Genomic DNA, 24,207 nt, shown 5'->3' with positions numbered 1-24,207 from the left:
GTTGCTGTTGTGAGGTTTTCACATAAAAACTTCTCGAAAAGACTTTATCATATTTCGATTTCGATAGCAGCAAAAAAAGTAAACACCGCACAAACAGAGAAGTACCTAGAAGCCACCGATGTACCGGTATGGCGTATCTCGAGCCTCGCTGCTTCACAACCGTCAAAAATCTCAAGAAGCATACTCAGGATAATATACTTCACGGCTGCTAACATGTAAGCTTATGGTTCGCGCACAGTGAAGGGAAGCCGTACAACTTCAACTTTGCAATTCAATTTTGAATTGCTGGTGTTAAACCAGCCGTTGAAGCGTGCACTTTTGATGCATCAACAACGCTCCATCAACGTCTAATAACGGTATTAGATCGCTCGCCACTACCGAATTCGCTTCGCCGCTGCCTGCCACCGCTGCACCATGATCCGCGCCCCCAACGCCTCGAGCATCTACCGCCCCGACCTGTTCCAAGGCAAAGTGGTGCGTGCCGTCGATATACCCTACCGGTACCGTACTGTATCCTAACTGATACCGTCCGGGGCAGGCCATCGTGACCGGAGGCGGCACTGGAATCGGCCGCTGCATTGCGCACGAACTCGCGTCGCTCGGCTGCTCGGTGGTGATCGCAGCCAGGTGAGCGACAATAAATGCTAAGAATTAACGGCTAATTGACTGCCGCTAACTGGTCATTATCGTCTAAACCGCTAGAAATGAGGAGCGTCTTCGTGCGGCGGCCGAGACAATCCGCAGCCAATTGGACGCCGCCGGCCGCGACCCGAAGGACGTGATTCACCCGATTGTGTGCGATATCCGCAAGGAGGAGCAGGTGAACAACCTGGTGGACGAGACGCTGGCTAAGTACAAGCGCATCGACTTCCTCGTCAACAACGGTGCGGAGTGTGTCACCAATACTGCGCGGTTTTTTCGAGTTCTGAGGCTAAGGATTGTTGGTTGATGCAATTGTAGCGGGTGGGCAATTCCGCGCGCCGATTGAGAAGGTGAACCTGAAGGGCTGGGAGGCCATCATGAAGACGAACCTGTACGTTGGGAGGACGATTTACTGCTTGGAATTTGATTACCACGATATCTGACCAGTTTTGGTGGTGCATTGGCAATAGGAACGGCACGTTCATGGTCACGAAGAAGGCGTACCACGCGTACATGAAGGAGCACGGCGGCAGGATCGTCAACATCATCCTCGTGATCGACAAGGGCTACCCGTTGATGGCGCACAGCGGTGCGGCACGTGCTGCCATCGAGAACCTCAGCAAGTCGCTGTCCGTGGAGTGGGCAGCGTCGGGCATCACGCTTAACTGCGTTGCTCCGGTACGTTAACCAGGCAGCTTGAGTTGATCTGCTGGAACGCTGTTCTGATGATGGGTGTGGTGGTTGTAGGGGATCATCCTGTCGAGTGGTGTGGACAACTACGAGGGCGGAGCGGAGCAGTTCCACGTGGCAGCGAGAAGCGCCACGGCGGCGAAGCGTGTCGGGAGTGTCGAGGAAGTGTCGGCCGGCGTGCTGTACTACCTGTCCCCCGCTGGGGCGTATGTGACGGGTGACACCATGCACGTTGATGGAGGTTGGCACCTGCTTGGCCCGCTGCTTGCCGTCCCTGCTCATGAAAACAACCCCCCGTACGGCACAGTTGGCGCCAAGTTGTAAAGCCGCTATGATGGCGCAGTGGATGTAGCGATCATGTGCGCAGTAGGCCCTTGCAAAGGATCAAATTAATGATTTACCAGCAGGAGATCTCTCTTATGCCTCTCGTTTATCAAGCGCAAGTCCTGGATCTGGATTGTATACACGCTGCTTCTAACGCCCGCCACTTCAGCTAGCGTTTACCTGAGAAGGCTAGCAAAACAAACAATGCAGTAAGCTAGCCAGCAGCAGCAGCATATACACTGTGGCAAACTTTACACGGTTGCAGCTGTACACGATAGCCAGGGACTGAGCGAAGACCACGTAAAACGATAGGATCTCCAGCTGGGCCTCCTCGAACCGTGTCGACATTTTTGAGAACATCTATTCGAGCTGGATTGCCAACGAAATTGTCATGTGATTTTTGATGACATTTCAGTCACCACCAGAACGAGGTTCCGCCCTTGATCATTGCATACGGAATCGAGACGCCCCAATATGTAGACCATGTTGGCGAAGTATCGAAAGGTGGGAGGACCAACCAATTCCGTGTTATGCGCCGGTTGTGCTATGAAATCTCGTTTTCTGCGTATAATGAAAGCCCACTGCACCTTATCAGCGATTTTTTTGTAGTACCGCTTTTGGAGATGTCTTGTCGAAAGTCTATTGCCTTCATTCTGCGTTGAATCAATATGCATTGGATCCCAAATCGGCATCGATTTCTATAACGTCAAGAGTTATGGACTATCGCCGCTCACAAATCGTCTTGGGTAAAAAGGGGAACGACACTCTACTAAAACAAATACAAAAGCGACCCCTTTTCATGTAGTCTCTTGGCATATGCTTTCCCTAAGACGATCGAAGTGGTACATACTAAGTATTCTTCGAGCTTGACATCGGACTTGTGTTGCAATGTTTCACATTGGCAAAGCCAGGAAATGCTTAAGAAGGTCGATTTCTCAATTGGTGTATTATCCGATGTAGATCTTGAATACGTTTGGTTGACTGAAAAATTGGTGTCGTGATATTGCTGCAAGTGACATAATACTACTGAATGGGCCAGTCGCAACGTACGTAGCGACCTCTTTGGTGCAGTGAATAAGCTTGCGGATGCAGTAGTTATCCACATCCGCGTTGAATAGATCGCCATCGGAACCAATAGAGATAGCCTCAGGGTTATAAAATCTGGCGGAAGTGCCAGTACCATCACTAAACCCGGTTGTAGAAGATCCCGGTCACCGCTTGCACATCACCGCTCGATGTGAATTCAAACACTTGATTGTCACTCTTGACATAAATGCTGTCTGACGAATCGATTGCAATGCTCCTGGGGCCGCCTATAGCCGTGCTGAAGGTGCTGAACACGCCCATCGGGGTAATGTTAGTTATCATGTTGCAAGGGTAATCCGTGACGTACACATTTCGCTTGAATCCACGCCAGATACGCCCGCATCTATACGGGAGTATAGTGTACGTGAATATGTAAAACGTATGCACTCGATCGCCCGTGACCTTGCGCACTCTGTCAAGAGAACACGGCTACTGCTGAAGGCGATACCACCTATCGCATAAAACCTTGCCTCTAGTAGCGCACCGTCAAACTTGAGCCTAGATACAAACTGCTTATAAGTACAAGTCAAGAATGGTGATTGCTGCAAGCTCTTGATGAACAGTTTTTGCCTTCATCCCCAACTACATGCAGAAAGAAACCACGTCCAATGCGTTTTCAATCCATTTGAAACGCTGTGTTTGTTGCAAGCCGACGCAACTCAAGCAGTCTCATGTTGCGTAAATTCGCTCACATCTCGCCTGTAGCTAGCTAACTTTAGCTATGGTACTGGTGGCAAGACCTGCAGCAAAGATGAGACCTCCAAACGACTGTGATGCCCCCGCCGAAAATACCTACGGAGACAGAGCTTTATTCCCGCAGTCAACAATCGGTGGGCCGCCTTGTTTCATTCAAAGCTGAAGTATAGCAGCAACAGAGACGCCGCCGGGCCAACTTTACACTCAGGCCGCCGTGAAAACTTCCAGCCTTGGCAAAGCCCGCGAACATGATGGACAAAGTGCAGAGTACTGCGGTCATTGCCGCGAATATTGTCCTCCCCGGCTCAGGCGCACTTGTCAACAGCGCGTTTGAGCTCGGCAAGGTCCTGTTACAGGTCGCCCAGGTATTGAGTGGGTTGGAAGAGAAGGCGTCTGCATTCAAGACACAGCAGACTAACATCATCGAAGACGTGGAGGACTTCCGCTGGGCCCTCGATATGCTGCAGCGCGTCAAGAACCAAGACAAACTGACCGCCGGACTGCAGAAACTGATCATGAAGTTCGAGGCGGAGGTCCGAAACTACGATCGCGTCGTGGACAAATACTCCAAGAAGAACATCCTCAAGCAGCTGGTGTTCCACCAGGAAGTGGACAACGCGAGCTTGAACGCGAAGAAAACCAAGGAAAAACTGGTCGAGCGCCTCACCACCGAATGCTCCATTGATGGGAGTGTTAACTTCCGTAGCGCAGTCCCAATTGCAGCCCCGATTGAGGAACGAAACAAGCGGTATATGAAATTTGTCGATTCTACTGAAGCAATGACGGCCATGGGCGACCCCGACAACCAGAAGGAGATCCTGGCGACTTTCTCTTGCCTGGGTCGTCGGAATGACGTGACGATGCAGAACACCCTGGACACTAGGGACGGCGTGGTCAGCGTTATCAAGGAAAAGCTGTGGGCGAGCTCAAGCCGCACTGTTCGAGATGAGATCAGCAACCTCCCGGACTGGTACGTCACGGAAGACGAAGTCGAGATCGACATGTCGATGTTCATTGGATTTGGCTGAGATGCCAAAGTCTATCGAGGTGTGCTGAAAGACGGCACCGTAGTGGCGGTCAAGGTCTTCAATGATAATGTCACGAAGTCCGACGACGCAGCGAAACGTAAGTTCTTCAGTACAATGAGGCTATGGGAGCGACTGAGCCGCTATGACAACATCTGCCGACTCTATGGCGCCTGCTACTTCACGACCACCCCCTTCGTCATAATGGACTATTGCGACAAGGGGCCACTCGATAAGTTCCTCCGGCAAGACGAGATCAACCGCTCCACACTCAGCCTCGAAATACTCTCGCAAGCTGCCCAAGCGGTCTCGAAGATGCATTCCATCGGCATCGTCCATGGAGACTTGAAGTGCGACAACATTCTCGTGTGGGGAAATACTCAAGTGAAAATCTGCGACTTCGATCGCAGCTTCGACTGGAGTGCGATGAAGGACCGGCGTCTCGTGAATGGCACAGCAGTCGCAGCGGGGATTGCAATCACGGATGCCGTGCGCTACTTGGCGCCCGAGTGTGTGAGAGGGATGCTGCCGAGTACCAAGTCCGATGTCTACTCGTTCGGCATGGCACTCTACCACGCACTTATGGGTGGATCGCCGTATGCAGATATTTCAAGCGACGAAGAGCTCCGCACGTGCAAACTATGCGGCGAACTTCCATCCCGAGATGTGCAATTGATCAGCGATGGCGCCTGGAAACTGATCACTCAATGCTGCGACTCGACGCCCGATCAAAGGCCAACGATAGAAAAGGTGATTGCGGCGTTAAGATCGTTGTTGAGTCAGCAGCCAGTGCGAGGCCCCGTGGAGGTCAACAGCAGCAGTCTTGGCAGATCAAACAACGAATTGGCTTTATTAGGCGTTGACGCGCGAACCAACCAGGCGGTGATTGCCCACAGCAGACTTGAAACCAACTCGGATCACCATAGCAATGGAAGTGAGCGGCCGTTAAATGTGGCGGAGGCGCGTATAACGCGAGTGCGACCGGATTTGGGCAATGACACACCAGTGAAGTCACCGAAATCGAGGTCTCGATCAATTTCGAGATCGTGTAAAAGGATCGGAGCTGCGGTGCTCGCCCTTGTGGTCATTGGAGCTGTTTTGGTGGTCGTCGTTGTGGGTCTAAAGTCTTCATCGAGTAGTGATGCAAGCACGAATACTGGCTCTGGTGGGTCATCCTCGTCGGCGAGTGGTGGAACGAGCAGTAGCTCAGGTGTGCTGGCCCCGTCAGGAGGTGATGGCTCTAGCACGAGCACTGGCTCGGGTGGTGATGCTAGCACTGGCTCAGATACGTCGACCTCGTCCGCTGGTGATGGCTCGAGCAGTAGCTCAGGTGTGTCGTTCGACAGTAGTTCTGGCGCTGCCGGCGGGGTTGTGCAAGTATCGTCGCTATACACGGAATCTGGCTTGTACGTCGTTGAACGGGCGGGGATTGTTGTGACATCAACCGGAGTTATGTACTTTAGTGCCGATGCTACCATTCTCCGAATGACCGAAGGCAGTGGACCGATCGTGTACGCTGGTAGTCATCGTGACAGGGGTTACGCTGATGGTGCGCTGCTAGATGCAAGGTTTTATGCGGTATGTGCTATTGCGCTCAGCAGCAGCGGCGATCTCTTCATCTGTGACTATGATCGAGTGCGCAAGATCACGGGTGGTACGGTGAGTACGCTCTACAATCTCACGTACGACACTGGCTCGTCCTCAGCGAATAAATGCCAGGGTATTGCCGTGGATTCTAGTGGCAATGTGTACGTCGCGGATTACTTTAGAAGCGTGATAACCAAGATTACCCCGCAGGGCGTGGGCAGCACCTTTAGCACGAGTCTGATCTGTCCCAGGGGTATTGCGATTGATTCATCCGACAACATCTTCGTCACGAGTGACAACCAAGTGTTTGAATTCACGTCGGGCGGTGGGCCACAAGTGGTGGCCGGATCTTCCACCACCGGGTTTATCGATGGCATTGGAACTTCCGCGAGATTTAATATCCCAGTGGCCGTTGCTGTTGGTTCCGGTGGTAATCTATACGTCGCAGACGAGGTAAATCGCTGCATCCGCAAGCTCAGACTCTCCACCAAAGAGGTGACGACGTACCTTACGGGCGGTCCATCTAGCAACACCGGGTCAATTGCAGTAGCGGCTCACAACGTCCTTTACGTACTCGATAGGAATTATTCGGTCGACCCCTCAATTCTGAACGTGTACAAGATGTACATCGGATAAGACATTGAGAACCACCCCCAGAACGCAGGAAGATTTTTTATCGTTTCCATCAAACAATACTGAAAACTGGATCTGGTTCAACAGGTTCGCTTGGTCAACTACTGCACTCAGCATTAGCGAGGTAGAAGGAAAAACAATACAATGCCATTTTATCGGTCTACCATTCCTGTCGTTCACCACGCAGTTGCTGCTGGCGTCGCTCCTGCTCCAGTGCGTCACGCACCACAACCTTGCCCACTACGTAGACTCCACTCGTCACCATGCCGTAGATGCGAATAAATACGAGGCGACAACGCTTGCGGGGCCGATGAAGCCCAGCACCACGAACGCCGTGGCACTGAGCGGGTCCGGCTGGTACGAGTACACCATGTTCACGAGCGAGAAGAGGAAGTAGAAGAGCGCTCCCAGCAGCCCCGTCGTGAAATTTATGACAGCCACGAACACCCAGTTGAGCACCGTGCTCAGGATGTCCTCGTCGCGCGCCGACAGCACGCGCATGATCATGTGGTAGAACGTCTACTGCTGCGCGAAGAGCTAGCCCCTCTCAAAGGCGCTCCAGAACCGCGCGTGCCTAAACGAAGTGAAGACATCCATGGTGTCGCACAGTTCATCAAAAATGGAGCGCCAATGGTCCAGATTGAACCAACTTTGGTGAGAGCGATTAATTTGGGAAGTTCCCGATATGAAAGTGAGAACTTCCGCCCACAAGTTCGAGTCCACCGCGTCTACAGAAGTGACTTTTCTCACTCTCACCGAGGCAGGAGATTTATGGATGCTGAATTCACATATCGCCCTAATTGGATTGTAAGTATTCTGGAACGAGAATGTTTTGATTGGTTCTCTATCGCAGGGTTTCACCGTTTTTCGATTAAATTGTAGATTGAAGATCACGCGTTGATGTCCAGGAGGTGTTATTCCGGATTCATCTACGGCGACAAATGCTATTGAAGCTCTCTTCACGTCTCCTGTGCTACCGGCCGGTTTTCATTTAGTTATTATCCCCTTTCTGTTTACATTTTTGTCTGGAGTGTGATCTTACGCTTGTGCTTGATGCCTGCTAACTTACACTAACGATGTAGATGTGCCAGGGAGAAACCAAGTTCAAGAACCTGATTCGCAGAGTTCTTGAATACTACTGCGAATCGGCTGACATCGATATCTTCGCGAAAGCAAGGCTCGCGGGTTTCGACCATTATAAGGCGCTTGCATATTTAAGATCCGCTTTTCTGGTCTTCGTTCGTTGTCAGGAGACTCGCGGGACAGTACTATGCTGCGCCAGGCGAGCCATGGCCGTACGTAATGGGTCCGAATGATCTCTCGCTGATGCTACCGGCCGCCAGGTCGCCGTACCAAATAGAGCGGCTTCAAGCAGCGATGCCGCACACTGCTGCTGCAAGATACTAACCAAAACACTACCGTGTGATTCGCCGTTTATGCGATCAAGAAATTTGCTGAAAGCTCCGCAACGATGAACGAGTAAGTGCGACTGGCCGGCACGTTTGGGCTTCATCAAGACTACGTTTCGTGTTGCTGTGTATTCTACAGATTGACGATACCCCAGTTAGAACAAACATTGATGTGCATTACGGCACTTTCAAGCAGCCCAACGACTCGGAAGCTGGCTTGGGCAGCTCTTCGAAACTTTCGATGGTGTGACCAGTGAGTAAGGCACAGGAACTAAATCTGCCCAATATTCGCAACTCAACAGCAAGGTACCAGTGGGGAACCCTCGTGACAAATATATGCCGTCAAGAAGGATTTCGTAACGTAAAAAAATTGCGCACTCTTTGATGCGAGGAACTAGATCGCTTCCAGTTTTCGTTCAGCGTACCCGCTCGTCACAAGAGCCACTCCAAGTGTATGGCATCTACAAACTATAGCTAAAGGTAATGCAACTCGCATCTCTCGAACGATAGCACGTCAAACAGGTTTGTATTGGTGGCAACTTCAGAAATTGTGCAAAACCGCACAACTCTTGTCGAGGTCACATGGCTTGGCGCTTGGCTTGTAATGGGGGCAACCTTTTCCGTGCACCAAAGAACTGCCGAATTGCCACGAGAGCGCCTCGTCGGTGGGACGAAGGAGCAGGTACTTTGAGGAACTTCGCACGCAACTTCTCCCAGAACTTTACAGGACGGGCTTGATCTAGCATCGAAGTATCAAGTTAGTTACGGCCCCAGTTACAGCATAGGATGGATCGATTCAATTTCGGGGGCATGCCCGAAATTGATTTACCTTTCTTTCTTTCGGTTCCTGGATGATTTTGCAAGCATTAGTGCAGACCCTCTTGGCTTCAGAGTATGTCATTTAGTAAGACAAAAACGTACCTTGAGACGGAAATCGGGCAGGGGGAGTTTTTCTCGAAACTTGTGACTTCTTGCATTCTAAGTAACAGATTGCGGAGCATCAGTGCATCATAAAATCGCGATCGAGCAACCTCTGATGAAAACAGTACCTTCGAACCCCAAGTCTGCATTTGCACCTGACCAACACGCCAATAAGTTAAGAAGAATAAACAACAATGTCGGGAACCTGAAACGTATCCATATGGAGGGCCCGAACGGTGGACCCACGTGAGCAAGACGGCGGCGGAGGACAACGGCGCGACGGTGACGCACAGCTCGAACGAGCACATGGCGGCGATCGACAGCACGGTGGAGGTCCAGTACCTCGTGACGGCGACGGAGGACGCTGTGCGAGTGGTCGAAGTGGCACGACCGGCAGCACCCACGGGCTGAATCCAGCCCCGATGTCGAGTCAACGTTGAGCAACGAGCGGCTGAGAGAGGCCGGGACTTCGGAATTTGACGAGTTTGGCACACGCGGCCACACTCTAGATTCGGACGGCGGGGACACAGACGACCGAAGGACTTTGGCGTTGCGTGCTGGAGAGCACGCGAACTACGAGCTGAGCGTGCGTGAGCACGTGGAGAGCTGAACGGCGGCAGGACACGAACGTCCTGCAGGCTACATCTGGGACGGCGAACAGCGTGGACGGACGGGTCGCAGGCGGTCCCAGACGGAGAGCGAGCAGCGGGTAACGAGGCCAACTGCTCCTCGGACGAGTCGGGCGCGGGATCTGTGGACGGTCGGACGTGCGGTTCGTACGGACAGGCGGGGTTGACGAGAACGAGAACGAGGAGTAGGTGCTAGTGAGAGCTAGTGTCTATTCGTAGGAGTGGTTTAGGCTATTCCTCGTAATATAAAATTGGAGCGGACACGACGGTGGACGTTCCGGCAGGGGGAGATCAGGTGGATCTCTGACGGCCAACACGGTGTTGAAGCTACAAGATTCACGTGCGAACTCGCAGCGTGGGCATACGACCTGCCCAGCGGCTCGGGCAAGACAAGTGGGCCCGCTTCACATACCTTTACGTTTCGATGGAGCCGATACAATGATATGGATCTCATCAGGCCCAGGACGAGGCCCAGTCTTGCTATAGCGCGGGGAAAAAATCGGATCGTGTCCTTTGTCGACTTGCAAAGGCAAATCGACTCGCCAATATGGGCTCATGCGGTTGGTCTGGAACCGCTCAGGGATATTGCCTTGCATCACCGCCTTATGTTCATCGCTACCGATCTTGAGCCAGCCAGACGTGGTTGCCGCGTGAAAGACCTGGAGATCCGCCAAGTCGTATTTTCCAAGTGCTCGGGGGTTCTTTCCCTGGACTATCTCAACTAGTAGCCCAAGATATCCGCCGTCCTCGAACAGCACGACTATACCTCCCCCTTTTCCGGCAATATTGTCCCGGACACCGAACCTTGGACTTTGAGTAATAATTAGGGCTACTTCCATGCATAAAACCTATAACGATAGTTACCGTAGATATAAGGGGTAGAATCGGGCGTAGATTCCGATTTTGCGGTCTATTTTAGCGTATCTGAACTCTTTCCCGTTCATTTCGACTGTTGGAAAATACTTCTATTTCTTGCAATTTTGTTTGCAATTAAAAGCCTGCCACGTAGTTGTATTACAGCTACCCAATTGGCCAAATCAGGATAGCAGCTGGGGATAAGCTCATAATCACGATAAAATACCACCATCTCGTCATTTATCCTACATGTTATAATTTGACAGCTGGTATTAGAAACCTCGCACAACATATATGCAGTGCAAGGTCAAATCCTCTTTATCCATGACACAAGTTCCCAATACTGTAAAATTCGATATATATCACTGCGACTAGCTAAACGTTAATATCGATATGTAACAGCAACTGGGTCTGGAGCACTGGTTCCACCACACCAGTAGCTCTATCTTAGCTCCCAGAACCTCGTTTCGGCTATAGCCGCCCTCTACACAAAGGCCAGAGCTTCGTCAAGATGCTCCTGAGTTTGAGCGTTTCAAACACAGTCAAACAGAAATTATGAAGGTTTCAAATTTGAAGCATGAACCTTGGACGGACTCTATCGTGGCAATAATAAATTACCGAACCAATTTTGAATATACCAATCGGCGTGAACCTAGTGCTATAAAGGAATAGACGCGTATCTTTCCATCGAGGGCGGCCACAGCATCACGAAGTTTCGGTCAAAAACCATCAAATCAAAAATCAATTCTCCGTCCAAGCCTTTTTGGCCGGGACAATAGTGATGTGCAACGCCCTCTTCGACATGATTGCTGGACCTGCATCCATCACGGATCAACAACGCGTAAGTGTGGATACTTACCAACATCGTTTGCGTAAATGACGAACTGTGCGGCTCGGCGAGTACTTCACGTAGTAAACAGCACACTTAAAGGCTGGAAACCATCAAATAACAATGTGAGGCACAAAACCGTACCAGAGATAGGTGTAGGAGCCCCAGCAGGAGCTGTTCTCATAGGAGGTGCAGGATCGATCGCTGATCAGTAACTGCGGCAAACCAATCTTTAGTCAAGTTAACAATTTAAGTCTGCGCGCAGACATACCTTGCGAAGGAGGTGGAGGAGGGCCATCGCCACTCTTGTCATCACCGCTGCCAAGAGAACATTCTCTCAAAAGCGGCGTGGGGATCTTCTCCTCGAAGTCTGACCAAAAGTTACGCCAAAGCGTCAGTGCCTCGATAAGTAGCTTAACGGTTGCTGCTCGAGCGAAATCCATACCATCGAATCTCTCATTCGGTTTCGCGTCTACAGACACATACGGACAGCAGTGTGTTAAATTCCCAAGCAACAGGAAGTCCTCGAAAATACACACTACCTTTGCTCCTCGATGAAGCCGACACAAGGACATGGATCGGATGGCTTCCGGAAGCCAAATTATTCGTCGGGAAGGTCAGAGATTTGAGCGTTTTCTCCACTTTCACAAGTGAATGCAGTGGCTTCATGAGGTTGGCTTGGAACTGGTCGGGGATTCGGCCTTCCTTGACCAGCTCGTACTCGGCACTTTCTGCCAGAAGCCCCAGACGATGTCGCTGTGTGACGAAGCTGTAGTTCGGCGGCATCAGAGTCCGCAAAGAAATGAGGGGCTTGCTTGAAGATGCAACGCTTGAGTTGTGCTATGGTCGCGACTTCGCGAATTATCACGACGATGATGAATTCAGTTCCACGAATTGCACAGGTCAGCCCCCTCGTCGCCATGCTTGCCGCCAGTTGTGTGCGAGCATTGGCGCAGGATGACGGCTTCATGGCACCAGGATAGTCGGAAGAAAATGCGCGACTGAGCTCCAACTGAGACTCGAGTGATGGCTCGCGCATACGTAATATTCCATCCATCCACGTTTGATTGACGCAAAACAAAACAGTTTTTTTTTCGTGAATAAGTCACTGCTCTAGTCTATGGAGTTGCCTTTCACACGTTCTAATGCTGCCATGGCGGGGTGCCGACGATGGCGATGCTGAAGCTCTCTTGACGATTCTCGTCGTCGTCTTCTTGGTCCTTTTCTCTGTCTGAGCCCATCGTGATCAGCTCCATCCCCCACACTGGGCCATACACCTTGATGTTGTCCGCTGTGCCCTCAATACGGGGAAACGATGCCTCAGAAATCCCTCTCGGCCGTCGTCGGGTATGGTCGACACCATGTGCATGGTGTCGCACTGTGAGTTCAATGCTGACTTTTACTGGGGCCAGCGAAGACGCCTCCGCTTCGGCAAATCGAGTCACAAACCACTCGCCCAGACGCTCAGGCACCATCACCACAGGAATGTCAAGCGGCTCATCGGTGGCCTCCGCACTGTTTTCATCGGCACCGCCCATGACCATCACAAGGTCGTCGTCTTCAGTGTTTGCGATGATAACACCAGCAGCTCCCCATTTCGCAGCATTGCGCGCTTTAGTTTCGAAGAAGCACTCGCCTCGTTGGGCCAGCACAATCTTCCCACGCAGACTTTCCTCAGGTAGGTCCGACACCTCGCTGCACGCATCAACGGGATCGGCGATGACCAGCTCCATGTTGGGGAAAGCGCGAGACGCCTTGAACGTGTTCGTCACACCAAAGCCAGCACCGACACACGGCACAGTCAACGAAACGGTGGGCTTTCCCTTGCCGCCTCCATCGACGTGTGGGTGCCCCTTTGCGTTGTACTGCGGTTCTCCGGGATGAGGCTTGTAGCCCAGCTGCACACGCAAGGAGCAGCGTTGATCCACCGGTAGCGACAGGTCTTCGTTGACCTTGTACACGTGGTTCCACGCCATGAACGGCGGGTGGTAGTCATCACTGGGGTCGACCTTCTTGCTTGTTGGTTCCTCGAACGTGTACGAATCGGCGCCAGCGTCGTCGTCGTTGCTGCCATCGTTGAAACCAAGGCCAACAATCATGTGACTTGCATCAACGATACCCGACGCCTCGATCCAATCGCCGGTTTCTTCTCGAGTGACGCGCAAGCGGCCAGGAAGCTGCTCGACGCGGAATTCTCCAAGTTGGCTGCCACCGTACAAGTACTGCACCACGTGACCTTGCGCATCCTGTTGCTTCGCAGGTTGGCGCCGTTGATGCGTCGTGCCAAGAGAAGTCTCTTCCAGTAGCTGCTCGAGCCACTCATCGTTAACACTCTTACCGCCAATCTTTCGGAGTTTCTCCTCGAGCGCCGGCAACCACTCCTGCAGCACGTCAGATGCTACACTCTCCGTATCAACAGGTTTATTGTCAGTCTTCGTCGTCGTCGTCGTCGTCGTAGTAGTAGTAGTAGTAGTTGGTTTTGCTCTTTCAGAGGCACTCTGAGCAATCTTTTCAGCCGCAGATTTGGAGGCCTTGATTAGTGCAGCAGGCGACGGTGCCGGAGGGGAGCACCGAGAGGTTCGCGCCACGACTTTGCCTTCGTAATGAACCGAATAGTTGATCAAATCGAAGAACTTTGGGGCTTTGCATCGCATCACGCGTTCGGGGGAGTATCGGTTTTCGTAGGCCACCTCACTCTTGGTTACATGGGCATCAGCCTCCTGCAAAATGGGCTCAACGACCTTCGTCGGAAGGATCGGCAGTGGGTGGGCCTCGGTGGTCATCACGTAGTTGCCCTGGCGGAAGAAATGGGTCGTGTTGAAGAGCAAGTACAGGTACTTGCACGTCTCCGAGAGAAAGAACGACGGCATGTAGTCCTCCTGCTTCTTGGACTCAACGTCAGCGATACTCGCGTAACCGCACGGGGTCTTGGCGTACTTCTGCAGAGAATGAACCACATGCGCACCGGCACGGAGCCATGACGAGTCGTTGGTTGCTTCGTGCATGTAAAACGTCGATTCGATAAGCTCAGGACGAAGCGGATACCGAGCTCCACCTCCACCCCGGGATTTCACTGGCTTCCAGTCCCCCACGTTGAATTGCTCAGACAGAAATCCATAGTCACGCCACACGCGGTAAAAGGCGTTCATGGATTCCGCTGCAGTCTTCAGGTCGCCTGCAGCGATTTGCATCCCAGGCCAAAACGCCGCCAGACTCTCGAAGACGACAGCTGAGCTCCCACTGTGATGATGACAGCCAGTATACATCGACACGTCGGTGTACCAGTCGCCGTGCTTGTTATGAGCCAGCACAGCCGGATAGACCTGCGCGAACATCTCTAACGACTCGCGGTCGCCGTAAAGCTCGTACATCTTGAGCAAGTACTCGTAGAAACTGTCCGAATTAGACCCCGGACCTGAGGAAGTCTCAGTCCAGTCGCCAGTCTTCGTGTTGATGTGCTTTCCGAGCAGCCCGAGCTTCGAGCGACGCTGGAAAAGCGCACGCACAGCACCACGCGACGCCGCAGCGTACTTGGGATCTCCCGTCAGAACACTCAGCATCGTAAATTCAATTGATAGCGACCCAGCACCAGCAGTCGAGGCAATAGGCGTTTCTCCCTTCGGCACGCCGTGTTTCAGGTTCACCGTGCCGTACGGAATCCCCGTGACAGTATCAAACGCAGGCATCAGGCGGTCACCGAGATCAACAGCAAGCTGCAACAGGGACCCATCATAGCCACCTTCCGGGTACAGCTTCAAGTCAGTGTTCACCGCGAAGAGGTGTGCCGACAGCAGGCCCCCCAGCAACCGGATCGTCGTCTCAAAGACAGACACTTCCGTGTCCAAGGCAAAGTCGGCGTTCTCCACCACAAGCGCCACCGCTCGTCGGAACTCCGTCGCGTCCTCCAGCACAGCCAACGTGTCCAGCGTGTCAACCAGCGTGAGCATAGGCAGTCGGCCGAGCTCAAACTCGCCTCCCCGACACGAAAGCGGCAGCAAGTCGTCCTGTGGGAACGCGTGCGTCAAGTAGCCGTTATAGGCGTGGTAGAACATGTCTCTAACAGTCTTGGTCAGCGCTTGGCGTTCCTCCTCCTCCATGTGCGTCGGCGCCGTCAGCACAAACTGGTCGCGCTGCATCAGTCCGCACGCCACGGGGGAGCACACGTTCATCTCGTACTCACACGGAGCCCGCTCCTCCACCGAGTCCACGTACGTCTCATTGTCGTGGAAGGCGCAGCACTTGACCTGCAGCTTCACCGTCCGCTTGGCTCTCTTCTCTTCACAGTAGTCGCCCGAGCCGTAGACTTGCTGGGCCTTGTAGCCCATGCGGTCCGGGTCCGCGAGTCTGGCCAGGTTGTCCACCGCCAAGACCCGCAGCGGCTGCGGCTTCTCCGCATTGTATGCACCCAGTAGTATGCTCTGTTCCTTGGGCTGCTGGCCCCTGGGCCCGGCGGGCTGCGGGTGGAACTGCCGCACGTGTCTGTCGAAGCACCACTCGTAGTGCCACCAGGCCCCAGTCACGTGATAGCGCAGACAGGACTCGCCGCGCATCTGCCGCTTCAGGCGGTTCTTGAAGGCGCGGTAGCTGGCGCCCGACAGCGTGTGCAGCCCATTGAAGTGCGAGAGCGCGGGGGCCTTGGACTCGCCGTCGCGGTTGGCGCCGTTCTCGGCTTGTACGGCGCGGGCGGTGACGAAAAGCAGTGCGAAAGACAGAAGAAACGCCAATGTATACGCACGCTTGATGGCAGCTCTCAGCGCTTGGCGGGGACTGCAATATGCGGTGGCGCGTCCGTCGCCAGGGCGCGGTTGATGCTGACGCGGCACCATCTGAGACTGTGAGCCATAATGGCCGATTCCGCTTCGAAGGGATCAAACAGCTGTTATTCGTTAGTAGAGGTGTGTTGCTATCTCTCATTAACGGATACATGTAAATCTTTTCAGTTTTTATCTATTATTAACGGATAGATCTTTTCAGCTACGAACCGACTTCAAATGCCGCTCGACGTGCAGCTCCGTGGCGAGGGCGTCGGCGCGCTGCGCAAGCTCCTGGCGCCGCGTCTGGACTCTAAGCAGCTCAACCGAGCAGACGTGAAGCAGCTTCTGCAGGGCGAGGCAAAGAACGCGCTGACGATGGCCGAGTTCCGCCTCATAGCGGACCTTTTGAGGGAATTGCGCGCCTCGGACCCGTCGACGCCCAGTCTGGCGTCGCTACTGCGCCAATGCAGCGGCGTTCAGGCACGCGCAGTGTCCACAGAGCAGCAGGACGACGAGCAGGACGAGGAGAGCAAGGAGAAGAGGGCCAAGTACCTCGCCAGACGCCGCGAGAAGCTGCTGCGCCTGGACGAGGAGATGCGCTACGGCAGCATGGTGCGCAACGTCAAGACGCAGACGGCGGCCCGGGAGCTGGCCAGCCACCAGACGAGCGTGCGGCAGCACCTGTCCGTTGGCGCCAACATGGTGATGGCCAGGGTCACGGCGTTCATCGCCGTGTACTTTGTGGCGAGGAACCTCACGGAGAACGAGACGACGGTGAGGCGGGCTGTTCAACAGCGTGGTGGTCTCCTTGTGATGTTGATTTTTGCTGACGAGGTGTGGCGTTCGCTGGTTGTAGAGAATGGTCGCTGGCCTCGGTGGTGCCATCGTCATGATGGTCATCGAGATGGTGCTGTTCATCACGCGAGCTGCCAAGTTCGAGAGCATCGAGCAAGACCAGAGGAAGCACAAGGGCGTCTTCTAGGGCAACAGTGCAGCTGGTCCGGTGTTGTGACCTCCTGATAATCATGCGGTTTGGTAGGTTCATGGTATTGTTAAGGTGAAGTAATTGATGGTTAGGAACAGTGATCTGTGTGAAGAGAGTTTTGCTGTTGAGCAGGATTATGAGGCTCGAGGGTTGCATTTTCAGTCGAGCCTCTGCATGTAAAGGCTTAAGTCGCGGCGCCGCGGCAAACATCGGCAATTGCTGGAGGGTCCACTTGAGGCAAGCAAATGGCCCCGCCCGTCTTATCTCCGTCTCTGCATGTCTCCATAGGCCGACATGGTGGTGGGCCGGCTCCCATCGCATCTTGCCCTCCCGGCTCCTGCTGGTCATTCCTGCTTTTCCACCCAAGTGGGCGGTGGAACACACGCTCAAGCTCATTTTCGTTCGCGCTGCAGCACAACCGCAGTGGCAGCAGAGGAGGAGAGAGAGCGAGGAAGTCGTCTGCAATGCGGACTCGACGGTGGTGTGCCGCGGCGATACTGGCAATCGCCACGCTTGACTGCAGCAGTGCAACGCCCCAAGCAGCAGCGGCAGCTCTGAGCAGCACGACCCAAGACTCCGAAGCTGGACACGTCCAGGCAGCAGGCAATGAGAGTTCGACGACGGTGAAGCCAGGCCGCAACGGATACGGCACAGTGACCTACGGGTCCGCGAGCATCGACAGCGGCAAGGACGCTGAGGCCACCGCCAACCGCCTCGCGCTGGAGGAGGCCCAGAGGCAGCACCCGAATTTGCGGCTACGTCTGGGCATCGGCATCTGATCCCGCAGCTATGTAAACTGCCTTATCTATCAATATCAACGTGCATCACCTGCGGCATAACGCTCGTTAGGTGGAATCGTGCTACACAGCACTTTACGAAAACGTTTTAGCGTTGTTACCTGTGCTAGATCTCTCTCGTCCATTGCAACTGAAACAAGGTGAGAGAGTAGTTGTTTCAAACAACCGCAACTACTCTCTCACCTGCCTCACACTCCAACCCTGCGATGCCTGCTTCTCTCCACCTTTCTTCGACGCCATGCAATTCTTACTTCGAGTGCAGCGTCTACGCCAGGAGTTTCTTCCGCTTGCCTTGGTCGTCCTTACCGCGCTGCACAGCTGTGATGCGGTCGCCTAAGCTGAGCGCAATACCCTGAGTCTTACTGCGGATACGGATGTAGCCAGCGATACGCCCGCTGTCCTGCTTCTCGACGCTGAGGTTGACCAGCGCGTCCTCACCGAAGACACTCTTGGCGTACAGGTTAGCAGCGAGGAAGTTCGTGTCTCCGCCCAGCGAAGCCGTAGGCGTCATGCAGCGCATGTTCGTCTTGTCTACCACGTGCTGCAGGAACTCAAACACGTTCGAGAGTTCTGTGTGCACAGCCACCTTGTTCTCCCACTCGAACTCGGCCCACATAGCACGGAAGGCTGCGTCTGTGCATGTGGCGGGCTTGATGTAGTCCATGATGTCCAGGTGAATGTCGTTCAGGTTCACGTACGTCTTCTCCGCTCCTGATGCCGAATCGTACACAATGGTACCGAAGATGTGGCCCGTTTCGGTGGAGCTGACCTTGATGTTGGCGCGAATCGTGCGCTGGTCAAGGGGCCCAATGGTTTGCGGCTGAGGGCGCTCCACAAGCTTGAGGTCTCCAATCGTCGAGAGGTCCACCGTCAGGTTAGTGAGAGTCTGAGGAATGCGGTTGACCACCAAAATCTCCAGCACAATATCATAGTCGTGAACTGTGACGTAGGCCTCGGCGTACACTGGGTCGGCGAAACCAGTCAGCTGGTGCACGTGGCGCATCGCACCAGCGTATTCGTTGTCAGAACCATCGCCCTGTTGGCCAAGGGCACGGTTGATGTCGGCACCATCGTCGATGTCGATATCCGTCGAACCCAAAGCCTTCTTGCCGCGAAGTTGTCTGAAGTTAATAAGGTCGTCCGCCTGTGTCACTGGCTCGCCACCAGCACCGCCAGCGGCAGCGCGGGCAGCCTCAGCCTCTTGCGCCTTCTGGGTGTCCAGGAGGTGACGGTACGCAGAGCGGCACTCTTCTGTGATGATCGTGTGCGTGGCCTGCGCGCTGGCCGGGTCAAGCAAGACACGCACGCCCATAAGAATGCGGCGAGCCGAGTCTTGATCGATCTCGTGCTTGCTCGCCTTGGACTGTCCGTAAGCAACAATAGCGCACATGCACCGTGTAGAATCCACAACCAGCTTCTTGATGGCTGCGTTGCGAGCTGTAGCACTGGCGACGTCACCATTCGAAACACGGAGACACAACTTGGTCAGTGTCGAAGCGACAGCAGCACCGAGGAAGAAGTCGCCATTCAGCAGCAGGCGTCGCAAACCCGGCACGTTCTCCTCTTCAGCACCAGCCTTCGCAGCAGGGGCAGAATACGACGTCTCTGTAGCGTACGTGCCGTCCGCCAGCACAACGCTCTTGGTTACAGGCTTGGAGTAAGCAGCGCCTGCAGCAGCGGGGTCCTCTGCACCTTCAGGGCTCTCCGTGGGTGCCTTGAGCATCGCCTCAGTGGCTAGCGGCAAGCTTCCGATGGCAGTGAAAATGGTGCTAGCCGCCTCGAAGATAGATGTGTCGCTCTCAGTACCGTCCTGAGGCGGAAGAGTAGCGTATTCACCCAGAATCCAAAGGCCGACACGGTAAACCTTAGCCAAGGAGATGTCAGTGAACGAGATCATCAGCTTCTGCAAGATGCTCTCACGCAGCTCCGGGTAGCTCTCGCACATCGCGCGCACGAAGAGCACGACATCCATAGCTCCGTCCGGCTGGTTGAGGAACTCCATCAGCAGGTGTACCACAGCGTTGGCAACCTCCGGGAACTTGACGGCGCAAGCGTGAATAGCCTTAATGAGCAGGCGACGGTACTCTCCAGCCTTCTCACGGGTCTTGTCCTGCGTCTTGACCACTTCACGCTTCAGGTGAGTCACCACCTCGTCAATGTTGCGCACCGACACTAGGTCCATGGCGATCTCCAGCACCTTCTTGCAAATGTCCAAATTGGGCGAGCTGAGCGCGCGCATGATGTCCATCAGGATCTCCTGCAGCACCTTAGTGTGGTGCTTCTTGAGGTCCGCGAGACGGTCCAGCACAATGAGCTTGACGTTGTTGTCGCTCTGCGAGTTGAGCAGACCGCAGTACGTCTTAGCCGCCGCGCGCATAGCCGTGGGGGCTGCCGACAGCGTCACGAGCGTCCACGCGGCCTCATAGCTGACGGCAGGGGACGACGAGTTCAGCAGCTGGAACACGCAGCGCACGAAGCGCGCCTTCTGCGCCGGGTCCTGGCGACAGACCTTGCGTGTCATCTCGAGGATCACGAGCGAGAAGCCGTCTCCGAACTTGGGCACCTGGTCCATGGCGTTCATCAGGAACGTGACGGCCCTGTCCTGAGCGCAGTCATTGAGCATGAGGAAGGCGTTGCGTCTGGCGCCGGCGTCGCTCTCGTTGAGGATGAAGCGCTCGATGAGCTCGGGCGCGTCCGGGATGAGCACGTCTCCGAAGGTCTTGTACATGGTGTAGACGGTCATGACGGCGTTCTTGCGCACGTACGAGTGGCGGTGCTCCAGGTTGCTCTTGACGGCGTCCTTGAGCGGCTCCAGGATGTCCTTCTCCTTGATCTTGCACAGGAAGCGCAGCATGCAGCCGCGGATGTACTCGTTCGGGTGGTTCAGGTCGTTCAGCAGCGCGTTGCAGACCAGGATCATCTCGGGCAGCAGCTTGGGCGGAGCCTTGGGCGCGCCGGCCTCGCTCGTGGGCTGCTGCTCGTACTTGGGCGCGATCTCCCAGTAGACCATGAGCAGCTTCTTGAGCGTGTGGTCGCTCTGCGTGGAGCAGAAGCGGATGATGTGCATCAGCACCTTGGGCAGCTTCTCGCCCTGCAGCAGCGCGAGGATGGCGCTCTTGACGGCGCGGATCTTGAGCTCCACCTTGGGCGACTCGAGGCCCTTGAGGATCTCGTCCTGCGACGGGGGCAGCGCCTTCTCCCCCGTCACCTGCTGCAGCAGCACCGTGCAGTAGCGCTCGTTCGTCACGCCCGCCATGGTCACGAGGCTCTGCTCTTCCACTCCAGGATCCTACGGCGGCTTCCACGCGGTGCTCAGACGGTATTATGAGGGGGGAACGACGCGGCGGCAAAGTGGCGGGCTGCGGTTGGCTGAAACTCCAACGATTGAAGTGGAGAATATCAGCCAATCAAACGTCACTAAATCAAGGAGTGATGGTCTCTTGTGACCGAGTGCGCACTCGTGAAGATGCGGCCGACGGTGGGCATCGTGTACACGGCGCGCAGCGCGCTGTCGAGGGAGGAGGCGCAGCTGGCGCGGTACGTGGCGCTGTGCGTAGCTGCGAGCGGTCGCTGCGCCAAGACGTGGCTCGTGGGGGTGGAAAATGACGGCAAGGGCGGCAGCAAGAGCGGAGAGGAGAGGTCGGATGCAGTGGCGTTGCGCTGCGACGGCGCGCTGCTGGACGGCGGCAAGATGGGGACGGGGATGTTCGAGGAGACGCGCGACTGGAAGAAGCTGGACGAGTGCGACCTGTGGCTGTTCGTGGTGGAGGCGGACGCGACGCTGCGGGTCGCCGAACTGCTGCACAAGAAGCTGGGCGGCAAGCAGCAGGACAAGCAGCCCAAGCGCGTGGTGCTGAGTCTGCAGACGACGATGAGGCGTCTTGCGCAGCTCAACTCGGCGTACGTTATGGCGGGTTTAAATCATTTTGTGGTGGATGGAATGAATGATGACAAACTGTGCTGTGTGTGTAGACTGCCGGACGCCATTGTGCTGCACGGAGGAGCGGCGTTCCAGGTCGTGCAGGACGAGAAGGGGGTGCTGCGTCCGTTGTCCAATGGGTGCTTCTTCGTGGAGAGACTAAGGTACATTATGCTTGGCCTTAGTGGAGTGTGTGCACAGGCTGAGTACTTGTGATTTGTGTGTTGTATAGCAAGGAGAAAACCTCGGCTCTTTATGCGCTGGATGTGTTGGAAGGAACGGGCATCCAGGTGCTCAGCCGACACAATATTCAAGGTATGAATGGATTTAAAGTATGACTGATTTACGCGGATATTATGGCTGATCAATGTGGTTTGTAGCGCTGAAGTGGGGCTGCACGATGTTGCGCAGCTTCTACTACATCAATGCACTGACAGGAAAGAGCGTTCTTGACGGAATGCGTGATAGGCAGACGCGTTTCCTCTTTCTGCAAGCGCTGATGGAGATGGATGAACTGTTTAGTGTGGTGGTGCAAAGTGTTGCTGCCGCAAGCACTAAGTCTGGTCGCGCGGGTGGAGACTCAAAGCCGGACACTAGTGCTGCCACACTATTTCCTGTGCGATCGCTTATGGTACTTCTTCCTTTGCCCGATTGGATCTTTAACGGTTTTGTGCACCGAGTCTTCGACCTCGGTTTGGGTGCTCCTTCAAGCAAAGAGACTGCTGTTGTGACGGTAAGCTTACGTCTAGCCCTGTTGTGTTGTCGTTCTTGTCGTGGTAAGTGAAGAACTAACGATATCGCGGCTTGCAGTCAGACTTAGGAGCAACACCACCGTTACAGACGAACTTTGAAACTGAGTTCCGTGACATTTTCGAGTTGGCATCAGGACGCAACATGGCTCTACCAGCTTTGGAAATGGTGCAGAAGAAGCTTTTGGCCTTCAGAAAGCAACAACTTCAAGAGCTGAAGGATGGCGTCAGTGCCAAGACGTCGCTGCGTATTGATAGTGGAGTGTTGCTGGCAGATGTGAAACTTTCGCCTCACTGCACTGCAGCATCTCGCACCTTCTTTTTGAAAGTGTTTGCCACGTTCGTGCTTACATTGTTGCTGGGGCTGTTCCTCTTTGTCTGGTAAGCTCAATTACACGTGATCTCTTTCAGTTGTGGAGATCTTGCCAGCCGTACCGTAGCCTCGATTAATTATGGTTGCAAGGGTTCTGGATATGCCTTACTCTCTTGTGCCAATCGCTGGGCCTTCGCCTCTGCTCGAGCATTGGCTTCTTCCTGTCTTTTTCGTCGCTCTTCCGCGTACTTGAGGACTGCCAACTTATGAACCAACACTTTCGCGTGTGCTTGTGAAAACGGTAACATGTATGCCACGATGCGGGTCAAAAACGAGATTGAAGGTAATTTTCCACCGCGATGCCCCATGTACTTGACGATCACTTCAACCTGCTGACGACGTACTGTGACTCTTGCCCAGAAATGTTCGCCGAGTGCACAAGCACGTACATTTTGCTGCAATTGCATCAGCGGATAAAATGCTACTTGGAATTCGGTAGATCCTTTCACCAAGTCCTCAAGATCAACGATGGTATTTTCCTCAGCGCTGTTATCCATCTGGATCTGCCCCAAAAGACTCTTGTGTAGCTGTCGCGTTGACTCCTGATTTTGGTGTTTCCGGTCACGTGCAGCAATTTTTTCGCGAGCTATATTGACATTCTTGGCGAAGTAAAAGCTGCTATCGTTCTTGAGGCCTTCGCAAAATGCACGAAGCTCACGACTATCCATCACCCCAGAATCATCCACGTCAAATTGTTTGAACGCGTAATGGAGCAACTCGCTTTTGGACCAAGTCGCGACGGTCACCACGCACAGAACGAAATCATCGAAGTGTAACCTCTTGATATCACGAGCAAGACCCACTTCCTTGAATAGCCCCTTCGTGAGCTGCCGTGGCTGCTCGTGTAACATTGTGAAGAACTCCCCGGTTGTGATTTCTCCAGTTCCAAGCTGCTCTTCCTGCTTAAATGCGCGATGCAAAGCTACCACGTGACGCTTTTGAAGCGCCAAAGAGATACAGAGCTGCTCAACCCGTTTCGTTTCCAGCAGAACCCCGTAGTGCCCACCCGCCAATCCCCCCGCGTCGTTGATTACTGGGGTGGAGGCTGCCTCGGAGGCTGTATTATCTACAGCTACAGTGGAAGTGCCATCGGTTGACCGCTGTTTGACCTCAATTTTTCGCGGTGGTGTCTTGGATTGCAGTTCTGCTCCAATCTCCACACCGTAGTCGGCCCCGCCTACGCCGGCATTCTCCTGAGCGGCTTTCGATGAAGTTGTTCGCTTCTTCCGTGGTTTAGCACCTTTTGATGTGCTCTTTGCTGTCTTCTTTTTCACATCACCGGGCGAGGCTACTCCATTTTCTCT

The 24,207-nt window shown here is 54.2% G+C and overlaps 10 protein-coding genes across 10 annotated transcripts; 6 read left to right on the top strand and 4 right to left on the bottom strand.

The window, feature by feature from the left end:
• Positions 1-414: 414 nt before the first annotated feature.
• PHYSODRAFT_468895 (hypothetical protein) lies at positions 415-1,656 on the top strand (the record flags this gene model as incomplete). Its single annotated transcript, XM_009519267.1, has 6 exons — positions 415-474; positions 539-627; positions 703-884; positions 961-1,033; positions 1,113-1,320; positions 1,390-1,656. The coding sequence occupies 6 exons, from the start codon at positions 415-417 to the stop codon at positions 1,654-1,656; spliced, it is 879 nt and encodes a 292-aa protein (XP_009517562.1).
• Positions 1,657-3,686: 2,030 nt separating this feature from the next.
• On the top strand, positions 3,687-4,466 carry PHYSODRAFT_323694 (hypothetical protein; the record flags this gene model as incomplete). Its single annotated transcript, XM_009519266.1, has 1 exon — positions 3,687-4,466. The coding sequence occupies one exon, from the start codon at positions 3,687-3,689 to the stop codon at positions 4,464-4,466; it is 780 nt and encodes a 259-aa protein (XP_009517561.1).
• Positions 4,467-4,532: 66 nt separating this feature from the next.
• On the top strand, positions 4,533-5,249 carry PHYSODRAFT_422532 (hypothetical protein; the record flags this gene model as incomplete). The annotated part of the gene is made up of 1 exon (XM_009519265.1): positions 4,533-5,249. A coding segment is annotated over one exon (717 nt), but the record flags the coding sequence as incomplete, so codon positions are not given.
• Positions 5,250-6,843: 1,594 nt separating this feature from the next.
• Positions 6,844-7,184, bottom strand: PHYSODRAFT_323692 (hypothetical protein; the record flags this gene model as incomplete). Its single annotated transcript, XM_009519264.1, has 2 exons — positions 6,844-6,937; positions 6,970-7,184. The coding sequence occupies 2 exons, from the start codon at positions 7,182-7,184 to the stop codon at positions 6,844-6,846; spliced, it is 309 nt and encodes a 102-aa protein (XP_009517559.1).
• Positions 7,185-8,696: 1,512 nt separating this feature from the next.
• On the top strand, positions 8,697-10,392 carry PHYSODRAFT_344211 (hypothetical protein; the record flags this gene model as incomplete). Its single annotated transcript, XM_009519263.1, has 5 exons — positions 8,697-8,774; positions 9,269-9,379; positions 9,411-9,611; positions 9,695-9,773; positions 9,800-10,392. 5 exons carry the CDS (start codon positions 8,697-8,699, stop codon positions 9,829-9,831), a joined length of 501 nt encoding a protein of 166 aa, XP_009517558.1. The 3' UTR covers positions 9,832-10,392.
• Positions 10,393-12,468: 2,076 nt separating this feature from the next.
• Positions 12,469-15,876, bottom strand: PHYSODRAFT_310282 (hypothetical protein; the record flags this gene model as incomplete). Its single annotated transcript, XM_009519262.1, has 2 exons — positions 12,469-12,718; positions 12,776-15,876. The coding sequence occupies 2 exons, from the start codon at positions 15,874-15,876 to the stop codon at positions 12,469-12,471; spliced, it is 3,351 nt and encodes a 1,116-aa protein (XP_009517557.1).
• Positions 15,877-16,317: 441 nt separating this feature from the next.
• Positions 16,318-17,062, top strand: PHYSODRAFT_295131 (hypothetical protein; the record flags this gene model as incomplete). Its single annotated transcript, XM_009519261.1, has 2 exons — positions 16,318-16,914; positions 16,937-17,062. The coding sequence occupies 2 exons, from the start codon at positions 16,318-16,320 to the stop codon at positions 17,060-17,062; spliced, it is 723 nt and encodes a 240-aa protein (XP_009517556.1).
• A 1,065-nt stretch (positions 17,063-18,127) lies between these two features.
• Positions 18,128-21,118, bottom strand: PHYSODRAFT_263776 (hypothetical protein; the record flags this gene model as incomplete). Its single annotated transcript, XM_009519260.1, has 2 exons — positions 18,128-19,530; positions 19,669-21,118. 2 exons carry the CDS (start codon positions 21,116-21,118, stop codon positions 18,128-18,130), a joined length of 2,853 nt encoding a protein of 950 aa, XP_009517555.1.
• Positions 21,119-21,328: 210 nt separating this feature from the next.
• PHYSODRAFT_310294 (hypothetical protein) lies at positions 21,329-22,915 on the top strand (the record flags this gene model as incomplete). The annotated part of the gene is made up of 6 exons (XM_009519259.1): positions 21,329-21,457; positions 21,632-21,762; positions 21,835-21,945; positions 22,014-22,096; positions 22,162-22,514; positions 22,592-22,915. 6 exons carry the CDS (start codon positions 21,329-21,331, stop codon positions 22,913-22,915), a joined length of 1,131 nt encoding a protein of 376 aa, XP_009517554.1.
• A 65-nt stretch (positions 22,916-22,980) lies between these two features.
• On the bottom strand, positions 22,981-23,754 carry PHYSODRAFT_476969 (hypothetical protein; the record flags this gene model as incomplete). Its single annotated transcript, XM_009519258.1, has 1 exon — positions 22,981-23,754. One exon carries the CDS (start codon positions 23,752-23,754, stop codon positions 22,981-22,983), a length of 774 nt encoding a protein of 257 aa, XP_009517553.1.
• Between the last annotated feature and the right edge of the window lie 453 nt (positions 23,755-24,207).

This window comes from Phytophthora sojae (genome assembly GCF_000149755.1).
Source record: "Phytophthora sojae unplaced genomic scaffold PHYSOscaffold_1, whole genome shotgun sequence".
Taxonomy (NCBI): domain Eukaryota; phylum Oomycota; class Peronosporomycetes; order Peronosporales; family Peronosporaceae; genus Phytophthora; species Phytophthora sojae.
Note: the sequence above shows the minus strand (reverse complement) of the source record. Positions and strands in the feature narration are given on the sequence as shown.